Here is an 11,005-nt window from a genome sequence, read left to right as displayed (position 1 = left end):
CAAGCTTTCCAAGCTACTAAGCTGTCATGTTGTTGAATAGATTAATGCCATACTATTTTGGCCCATTTTTTTACAGGGAAAAATTAGAATGCTCTACATTTTTTTATAGTTGTTAGATTAAACATTTATCCCTTTTAAAGATTTGATTAAGGTGCTTTGATCAATTGGCACCTCAATAATTTTTTATTTATTTAATTTCCATGTCATTAATTTAAATGCATTTATATAGAGGCATAAGGTAACTTAGCAACTAATTACCTACAATATAGAAATTTAATTTCATCAATCCCCTTCTACACATTAAATGACATTTTTTTAATAAAATAAAATAAAAAATTAATTAACTAATTCATCATTACCTTATTATCAGTATTTTAAAAAAATAATTCTCTTTCTATTCAAAATGTCTCAATAAAAAGTCTTCAATATATATTTTTTCACGTATAGATATATAAAAAAAATATACTTAAAACTTATGGTACATTCGAGAACAAAAGTATCGACTTTTGGTATGTTTAGATTTCAAATGTACTGAGAAACCAAATGTACCAAAAATTCAAATGTACCATAAAACCAAATGTACCCATTGTTATGTAACCCTTTTGGTACATTTAGATTTCAAATGTACAGATAAACCAAATGTGCCCATTGTCAGGTAACCCTTTTGGTACGTTTAGATTCCAAATGTACCAAAAGACCAAATGAACAAAAAATCACAAATGTACCACAAAACCAAATGTCTCTATCTGATAACCCTTTTGGTACATTTACATTCCAAATGTACCAAGAAATACAAAAAATCAAATCCATTATAAACTAAATGTGTCCATATTATAGGTAACTAGATGTAGCTATATAATCAAACAAATCTTTATTATGTGTTGGGTCTTCTAAATAATAAAATCTGACAATTTTTTTTATTTATAAATATTCTAATATATTCATAAAAAAAAAAGAAGTAAAATTATAACAAACAATAAAAAAATGCATAGAGATGGATAATAAATGCATAAATATAGGGATAAGAGGAAAAGAAAAAAAAAAAAGCGAAATGTCTAGGAAAAGTCGTGAAAAACTAAAATTCTAAACAAAATAAACTTATGTGAAAAAAATGAAATTAATAACCAAAATTTTAGGAAATATGATATTATTAATCTAGTAATTAAGATAGAGAAAATTTACACTACTACAATTCTAGCTAGTGAACACCATTCCCATTGGTGTGAATTAGGAAGAATAGGCACTGACTTGGGTTGCAACTATCAATTGCCACCATGCAACTATTGAATGGTGTCGATGCAAATTTCCGCTGTCTTCAATCTTGACGAAAGTGCACCTGCAAAACAATCAACACCTTTGATCAAAGACCTAAGCCTCACACACTTGCGAGGTGGGGGGGGGGGGTTAAGCCAATGGATCTCCGATGCCTAAGTCAGTTTCTCTGAGGACAGTAAAGTGTTTAGGGCTTTTTTAGGGTAGCAAAAACTTCTAAAATTTGGTAGAATATGAGGTATATATAGGGGAGAGGGCCGGCCATAGTATTAGGGTTTTACCCTACACATGGCGGCATCCTATTGGCCTATGTTTATGGAGAAATATTCTCAAGATATTAAATAGGAAATAGTATCTTGCGATAATGGAGTAATTATCCCTAATTGATTTAAATTGGGATTACTTACTTGATTGGAGTCAATCTTCAATTGGAAATGTATTAAAGATAGGATTTGGGTAATTAATCCTTATCTTTAATGCTTTGACTTTTCCTTGCCAAGGGCAGGTGAGCTGTGGGCAGTCGTATTCAGCTGTTCGGACCTTCAAGGGTATGAACTGTGCATGGGAGTATCAAAGGAGCCTGCCCATTTATTGGGGGCAATCTTGTATTTCTTGAGCAAAAGTCTACGTGTCGCCTTTAGAATTTTTGGGATTATTTTAGGCTCTACAAATGCCCCCGCACCTGCTGGGCTACGCATAGAAAAAAGGCAGTAGGTGTAGAAATCCCAAGCTGCATAGGTTTGTAGGGTTATTTCCCAATTTGAACTTGCACTCCTCTCTTGATATGGAGATAGACTTCTTCTAGGAAAAGGAAACCAATTGCCCCCAATACCTATTTAATTTTACCTTAAGCAGGGGATTAAATAAATTTGGAGAACAATCATCATTCCAACAAGGAAGAGAGAAGCCAGAGGAAAATTTTTCCCTTCCCCTACCTTTCTTCTTCTCTTTCCCTTGCAAAGAGTTGTCTCTCGCTGTTCTTCTTCGTGCGGCACCAAGGTAAGAAAATTTTGAATTTTCTTCTCCTTAATTTTTTGGGAGTCTTAGGACTTGAAAAATTGGCTCGGCGGGGGCCGAAGAGGTAAGTCTGACGTGGCAAGGATGCCACAAGGCTGCTGTGCATGGTGGCCTCATTTTTCTATACATTTGGACCTGGCCCTCCCCTAAAATTTCAAAGACTTGCCCTACCTCGTCCTGTCTCTCTTATGAAAAAAATGGAACCGGCCCGTACCCGCCCCGACCTGCGGTTCCTAAACCCTTTTGCCCACCCCTAAATCAAACCCACAAAAAATTGATTATCAAATCAAGTGATTATCTGGTAAATTTTGTTTTCTTTTTTTAATATCCATTAACGATTTCATGAAAAAGGCTTTGTATTGATTCATACCTTGCATGGAATGGTTGTTCTTCTATCCATTTCATATGTGATACTAAAGAAAGGGGTGTGCTATCCATACACTCCTTTTTACTTCTCAAACACCATTTTGATTTTCGTCTGTCGGATCGGATAAATTAAAGAAGATCAAATGATCGAAATTAACAAGGGGTGTGTGAGAAGTAAAAAATTCATATAAACTTTCTGTTGGAATTATATAATTATCTATTATCCAAATTATACATCTCCTTATATAAGAAGATGTATATAGTTTTGGTAATAGATATTAATCTACAAGGACACAACACTTGATAATGATTTGTCCATTTTTTGTCAATTTTGTATTGATATGCAGTACCATCCAATCACACTTTTTTATACATATTAGTATTAACCAGTCAAATGGCTTTTAATTTTTAAACACCAAAAACTATTTGGAGCTTTGAGAAATTAAATATCAAATATCACATGACATTTAAATTAAATACAAACATTTTATTCTAATACATATTGAAAAATCGAACAAGAAACTAAAATAAATGCCACTATGTTCGTTGGCTAATAACCATTCAACATATTATTTTTTTTAAGGGAAAACCATCCAACATATATAAGTGTATGTGTTATGGTCTTTAAATGGGATCGACAATCACTGATATGATTCGATTCTTTGCTCTTGTGTCTGGAGCTCCGTGCCCATCACCATACTGGTATACGCACTGGGAAATCCGAGCAAGGTTTATTGCTGCTTTTACAAATTGCTTTGTAAATGGAGATGCAGAAGCTCCATCTTTGTTCAGCTTCTTCCAACTATTTTCAACCAAATTACTTATATATTGACGAGCAGATTCCTCAGAAACATTTAGACTGCCACGCATCATACATGAGATTGAGTTCGCAGTTTCTCCTCTCTCCACTTCTGCCTGCAGTGTGGAAACAAATTAATATATAGAATATTAATGTGAAGATAAACTGATGCATGCATGATGCATTAAAGTACTGATTAAAAAGAAATAAAAAGGTCGTTTGATGATTATTTTGTTTTTTTTTTAAATTAAAAACTTGTAAACGTTGTGAGTTTTCAATATAGTTTTCAATATAGGAGTTGATTTTTACACTGTTTTTAGCCTCGCACGCCTCTTTTTATTTCAAACATTAGATTGAATAAATTAAATGAAATAGTGAAACAAACGTGTAGGAGGGAAAAATAGTGTGTTTTTATCATTTTCCTTTCAAAATTTAGTTTGATTTTGGTTAGATTTTTTTATTTATTTAAAAACCTAAGAGCTGTACAAAGTTACTAAACAAATTTTTAATCTTCGATCTAAAAAATGGAAAACTAAAATAGTTGTTGAACAGACTTTGAATTAAATACGTACTGTTGAAGTACTCAAATCATTGGAAAGCCGGAAAATAAGAGATGGCCAACGCAAGAGGCTGTGATGATTCTCTAAGCATTCAAGTGCTTGCTTTGTGACCTTTGGGTTGAGGAGAAAATATGTATGAACCAAGAACACCACCCCAGAGACTGATATCCATGCATTGTCAATATATTCTTCAAATGTGGGTGTGTTCTTGTTATAGCACCATGTTGTCTCCTTTAGAAATGCTTTGCACAAATCAGCCCACTGAGAAATATATAATTCAAAAAATTGCAGTTAATTACTATTGGAAACTGAAGTTATAATTTAATTGGAGAATAATATGATATTATTAATCTAGTTAATTTTATATGTCTAAGTAGCATTGTTGATATATGATAATATGAATGTAGTGTACGTACAGCTTTTGTGACATAAGGGAGAATGTTTTCTCCTTGCTCCTTTAAAGTGTCATAAACCATCTCATTCACTGTGTTATAAAGAGCTAGAAAACAAAGCTTCATGTAATTTGGGAGAGTTTGTATAGCTTTGATATCCCATCTGCGTAGCATAAGTACGCAATTAAGGATTAATTAAGAGAGTTGTTAATTAATGAAACGCCAAGAAGAAATCATCCCGCGCAATCTAAATTTATATATATAAACACAAAAGAAAATTTCTAACCTTTCAACTGCAGATGTAAAAAGCTCTAGTTCATCCAAAGTACCATAAACATCATAGACATCATCAATTGTGGTCACTAGAGCAGCCACTTTTGCCAGCCCTTTCCTGGCATGACTCTGTTGAGGTTCAAAGACGATTCCAACCGACCAAAAAAAGCACTCCATCAATCTGTCTCTGGTGAAGCTCAACTTTTTTGCCAAGCCTATATCCACCCACCACCTAAATGCAATATCAATGAAGCAAATACACTGATTGAATTAGGTTAATGCTTATGGTCGCAAGTATATAATTCCCTTGATGGTTTAAAACATATATACAGTTGTGCTCCTAATCCTGTGTTTGATTCTTTCTTCCCAAATATAGTTACCTCGATACTTCTTGAAGATCCCTTTGGAGTGTGCATTGCACCCAGTTAAAATCTCGCTTGGCAATTTCAAGTAGCACCTGATTTGCATCGGGCCTTTCATTGTATGCCTCAATATACCGTCTAGCTTCTAATCTTTGCATTCTATGGTGCAGTGGAAGTTCCAGTGCATGACTCACTTGTTCTGCTAGTCCCTTGGTAACATTAGCTCCACTGAGGTTCTTGAGACAAATGGTTGAGAATGCAAGGCCCTCATCCAACAGGCTCTCTCCTTCGAAAGCAAAATATGAAGCTTCGTATAGACTCAACATTCCTTTTACATCCTTGCAAAGCCATGCCTTGAAACTTCCATTACCGTCCGTGAACTTACTGAATACATCTGAGTTTCATACAAGTTTATTATATACGTATCTAGTATTTTAGATGGAAAAACGTTAATGGTGCATTTAGAAAGAGTGACTTGAAAATGACAAGAAGAAAATTTGAAAGTTCCTTGTTCAATGTCTTAATTTGTAGGGCATTTTGTAATTTTGCCGTGTTCAAAATCACCTTTCAAGTGCTTGAGTAGTTCGTTGTTATAGCGTTTTCTTCAAGTGCATTTTTAAGCATTAAGATAATTTGTAACTCACAATTCTCTCATTGAAACATAGTATAAGTGAGTTCATGCATGGTATAGCGCTAATAACCAAAACTGATAGTAGGGAAGCCCGCATCTCCAAAACTATTTCTATTTTGTAGAAGCCTTGCACCTTAAGTCTCGCATATGTATAAATACGAGCTAGAATCCTACTAAATATAGTTTTGATGTAATTATACCGAATTAAAGTATGTGGTATCAACTGTAAATGATAAATATATTTTTCTATCCATCGATATATTTACACTAAAAGGATAAGAGAATAAATTGGTTGCAAACTCTCTATTTTTGCACTTACAAGTGAAGATGAATATCACTAAATCGTAATGTTGAGTTGCAACCGATTAAATGTTAAATTTAGGTGTACTTTGTTTAGATTTAAGGCACGTACTTTCTGGGTTAAAATCCTATTCTAAAATTTAGATAAATTTAATGTAGATTATCTATCGTTTATAACAATAAATAACAAAATATTTGCGTATTACATACCTTGGGAGACCTCAAATCCATGTTGTCTAAGGAGCCTAAAGCTGAGAGCAGTAAGGTGGAGACTCTGGTCAGTTCCCTGGCCATCAATGCTGTTCAATATTTTATCAAGGGCTCTCGTTATGTCCTCTTCAAAGTGATATCCCAAACCTAACCGTTGGATGTCATCAATGAGCTCAAGCGCAGTCAGCGTGTTGGTATCATCATCATCGTAATCAATCATATGCTTAACTTTCTCTTCAATGAACTTCCACCCATCCTTGTATACTTTATCCTACAATAGTAATTAAGTGTAAGTAATACGTCTAGATAAAACTTGTATCATATATTGCATTTTCAAATTCGGTCCAATGGTCTACGACTAATTACGACTAATTACATTGATACTATATCCAATTTAACTACATGCATGTACAATTCAATGTGTATGAGCAAAGGGCTTCAAAACAAAATTTAATATCACCAGGTTTTTTATGTATGTCACGTTCCAATGGCATGAACTTTTTTGGGTCTTTTAAATACTAAACAAAAAGTGCAAATGGACACATAAGAGAGAAAGAAAAAAAAATGTCGTAATTAAAATCGATCAATCACCTGTAGGGTATTATGATCAATCTTCAAGGACTGAATAAAATCGTAACTCCATATGCTTGGCTTGTAAGCTCTATGGCTTCGAAGAGGCGTATTATTATGCATCGAGGAGCAATGTGGCTGAATGCAAGAAGCTGAAGCTACTAGGAGTATGTATGTGAATATCAAAAGATGTACATATATATAGGCAGTGATGCATGGTATGCGTGTTTCTCGTGCTGTCTTGGTTCATATTATTTTCGATCAAGCTCATGCTTCTCGTCAGCATGTCTTTGTTACTGCATGTTTCTCGTGCTCTCTTGTTTCAAATTATTTTCGATCAAGCTCATGCTTCTGGTCAGCATGTCCTTGTTGCTTTGTTTTGTGGTCCAACATGTCCCAGTTTCTAGGACTTCTAACCTCGTGAAGGGCTAGGCCCGTATGTCGTCGAAGAAAAAGAGGTTGCATGCTTTTAAAGGTGAAAATTAAAAATGTGAGTAGTCCTCAGCTAATGATTTTTCAATTTCACGTGTTTTGTGGTTATGTTTTATTTTTAGTTTTAGTTATGTTACAGTCTTATATACTTTGAGAGCGGCTAGACCCACCCATTTGTTTTATTTTCTTATTCACTTTATATCACCATCCATCGTATTTCTATTTTTAAAACATAACAGCTTCTTCACCCGTCCACCTCCAAGGTGGAGCCACATAGAGGCCATGTGAGGCCTAGGCCTATCTTGAAATTTACTAATATATGGTTATTGCCTACTAAGTTTGGCGGATGAGGATCATCTTTAGATCCTCGTTGTGGAGATTTGGAGGATTAATTCATCGTGTTCATTTATCATACATTGTGCGATCAGTTTTCATTAGATATTGTTTATATTTAATTTTAAATAAAAAATTTAAAATAATTTATTACCGCACGATGTACGATAAACGGACACAATAAATTAATCCTTCATATCCTTACAAAGAGGATCTAGCTAGGATCCCAATCCAAATTTGGTAATAAAGAGCTTGTAGTGCATTGGTCTGTGCAGTTTGACAGTTCCACTGTCCCATGGGTTTGAAAGTCGTTATCAACAACTTTTGTTTTGTTTTGTTTTTTAAAACTAAACTTTATATTTATTATTAACCTTTTGTTTCACCATATAAAATCTAATTCCTTTTTTAGTCACATCATATAAGACAAGTTCTATACAAGTTAAATTAGAATTCAATTAATTATGTTTGAATTATTGCAGTTCTATTGGATTAGAAATCTGATTGTGTAAAACCTAGTGTATCTAGAAGTATCTTTGTATATTCTCTTTAGTAGTTTAATTGATATTATAGTTGTAATCCTATTAGGCTAATGATTTAACCTTCCCTACTACTATAAATAAAGGCACAATGAGATGATACAACACACACCTCGGAATTACATATCTCTTTTCTCTCTTTGTTGCTGTCAGCCTCTCTCCTTCTCTGTCCTAAATACAGTTAAGTCAAATAGGCCTACAACATGTTATCAGCACACTCTTGCCAGAAGCTAAGAAATTGAAGGATCGTGGAAGAGGCTTTCTTCTACAACATCAAAGACTTTCAATTATTTTGTACCAATCAGGTTCTTCTACAATAAATTAAGATATTTGGAAACACCTTGAAGCATGAAAACATTCCCCATCATGCATGAACCCCCTATATTTATATTTTCCTTCCAATTATATATATTGTATATATGTTCATATATTTTGTCAATATATATACTTGTTCATGCAATACGCAATTATACTATGTGAAATTTGTGAGTCAAAGCATCGAAATCAATTTAGAAACAATTAGGGTTTTCAACCCCTAGAATTTGAAAAAAAAAAAAGAAAAAAAGAAGGGATTTATGCGGCACCACGACCGAATCACGTGGCGCCACCGCCAGACCACTGCACTGGCCTGCAGCCTAGCTACGTGGAGAAAACCTTTGGAATGGTGTTGTTTTTGACACCTTGGACCGATCGCAGCAACCTTTTAGGTTTACTGCCATTAAACTGCAACCAAGCCTAGGCTTGGGTTGAATTATAAACGGGCTTGAAGACTTGGCCCACACCAACATGCTTGAAGCCTGCTAGGCGCGTTCCATTGACTCGACCCATGTGGCTGGGCTTGCCTAGACTAGCCCAAAACCAAAGCTAGCTTTGTTGGGTTTTGCGCGCACCCATACCTCAGGCTAGGCCTAGGCTTCAGGCCAGCCCCATGCTGGGCCCCTGCACCCACGCCATTTTTGGCCCAAAATCCAGCAATTTTGTTGCTGGGCTTATCCCAGCCACATAGCATGTGGCTTGCAGCCATGTTTGGGTTGCTTCATAGCCACCCGAGGCCCAATATGCCCTTTACGGTTTTGCCCTACTCATAACACCCATGTCCACCGTAATTGGGTTATGGTTTTTCGAATCCAATACTATTTTTTGGCATTCTCTGTAATATTAACCTGAATGTTGCAATTATTTTTATTTCTATAATCAACCCCGAATAGTCCCGATCTATTGGATTAATTAAAGTGACTAACAGTCTATTAATCTGACAATTAATCCAAAATTATTGGCCTGAAGCTCACTTTTGGCAACTAACGATTCAACAAATTATTTCGTTTCTTTGAACCGTTGACTATCTTTCGTAGTTCCGAAGCACTCACACTTGGGTTTCTGAAGCAATCCACAAATCCACTACACTTTATCATATATTGTATTATGTGTTCTTGCAGGTACCTTTATATATGAACTGAACGTTCATAACTAAATCGAACATGTAATTTCAAATTTAGTGCCTTTGAAGTTTTCATTCAAAACTTACCACACATGAAACCCGTAGCTTTCATGCTTAAACTAAACCAATACATATCTATAGAACCCGAATGTTCTATGATATATGTCTATGGCTTTCCATATAACTAACCATATTTTGTTGTACCCTCTGTTTAGGGACATGTTGAACTTGAACAAGCTCGATTTCATTACTCTAGAAGTCTCTAGAAGAAACTACCTGAAGTGGGTTCAAGACGTGAAGCTCCATCTTACTACAAATAGTCTTAGAGCTACTATCGAGGAATCTACAGACGATGCACCCATTGACGAAGCTTAAAAAGCTACTGCTATAATCTTCATCCGCAGACACATTCATGATGCACTGTAGATTGAATACCTTACAAAGAAGGATCCATGTACCCTCTGGCTCACTTTGGCCAATCCTTTCGATCACTAGAAAAACATTTACTTGGTTGAAGCAAGACACGACTGGCAGCATTTACGCTTCCAAGACTTTAAGTCTGTGAATGAATATAACTCTGAAATTTGTAGAATCCGACAACTACTTAAGTTCTGTAACGAAGACTTAACGGAACATGATCTCTTATAAAAGACCTATTCGACCTTCAATGTCACAAATATTGTCCTGTAACAACAATATAAGGCATTGAAGTTCACCAAATTTTCGGATTTGATATCTTTTTTCCTTTTCGCTAAAAAGTAGAACTGGCTTTTGATGCAGATTCATCAAGCTCGACCCACTGGTTTGAATGCTACGCCTAAAGCGCATGCAACTAATTCTAGTAGCCACAACCAATGAACATCCCGTCGCGACCATGGAAAAGGGCAGCAAGCCCCACCACGGGCCCAAGATCAACAAAATAGAGGCCACCTAAGAGAGGAAATTTGACCCAGAAACCCCAATCCTTTGCCCCTAAGGCCTCAAACTTCAAGAACAAAGGAAAAGCTACTATTCAATCGACTTCCACTGAACTGGACATGTGTTATCGATGTGGATCAAAGGATCATTGGTCACACGTATGCCGAACTACCCCCGAGGCTATTGCCAAGTATCATTCCCGTTGTGAGTCTAACTTTGCGCTTGTAGAACTTCTTGAATATAATACTACAACTCTGGATGTTTTAGATTTTCAGGTTACATCTGCTCTTATGAAAGAATAAAGTTTTATTTTTCTAAGACATGTTAGGGTGTTTTTACACCCCTAGTGGCCGAACCCCCTTTAAATTTTAGGTTTATGGTTTAATTTTTGGACAATTTTTCTAAGTATTTGGAATTATTTGTTTGGTTTTGGTTTGCTTTGAATTATGGATATTATTTCTCAAATTGATTAATTGAATGAATGACATTATATTTATGCATGTGACCGATTCAATTAATTTATTTCTAGGTATGACCAATGGAGAAGTTAGTTATCTAGCTGATAGTGCCACCATGCACACCCTATTGCGTGAGAA

The 11,005-nt window shown here is 35.2% G+C and overlaps 1 protein-coding gene across 1 annotated transcript; it reads right to left on the bottom strand.

Moving 5' to 3' along the window:
• Window positions 1–3,121: 3,121 nt before the first annotated feature.
• On the bottom strand, window positions 3,122–7,028 carry LOC137709184 (tricyclene synthase EBOS, chloroplastic). The gene is made up of 7 exons (XM_088688554.1): window positions 6,774–7,028; window positions 6,183–6,453; window positions 5,060–5,435; window positions 4,693–4,911; window positions 4,431–4,569; window positions 4,027–4,275; window positions 3,122–3,570 (listed from the first exon to the last, which is right to left on the bottom strand). Exons 1-7 carry the CDS (start codon window positions 6,873–6,875, stop codon window positions 3,280–3,282), a joined length of 1,647 nt encoding a protein of 548 aa, XP_088544680.1. The 5' UTR covers window positions 6,876–7,028; the 3' UTR covers window positions 3,122–3,279.
• Window positions 7,029–11,005: the final 3,977 nt, after the last annotated feature.

Source organism: Pyrus communis, chromosome 17 (genome assembly GCF_041283825.1).
Source record: "Pyrus communis isolate YQ-2024b chromosome 17, ASM4128382v1, whole genome shotgun sequence".
In the NCBI taxonomy this organism is placed as follows: Eukaryota; Viridiplantae; Streptophyta; class Magnoliopsida; order Rosales; family Rosaceae; genus Pyrus; species Pyrus communis.
The sequence above is the reverse complement of the archived record's forward strand: the minus strand, read 5'-3'. Positions and strand labels throughout refer to the sequence as shown.

Bases quoted from the DNA above. Each gene is read 5' to 3' on its own strand.
- LOC137709184 (XM_088688554.1), bottom strand. From the start codon at position 6,875: ATGCATAATAATACGCCTCTTCGAAGCCATAGAGCTTACAAGCCAAGC. The intron at 4,912-5,059 runs GTAACTATATTT...TATTGCATTTAG, and splicing joins GATCTTCAAGAAGTATCGAG to GTGGTGGGTGGATATAGGCT. The intron at 4,276-4,430 runs GTACGTACACTA...TATATTTCTCAG, and splicing joins TCCCTTATGTCACAAAAGCT to TGGGCTGATTTGTGCAAAGC.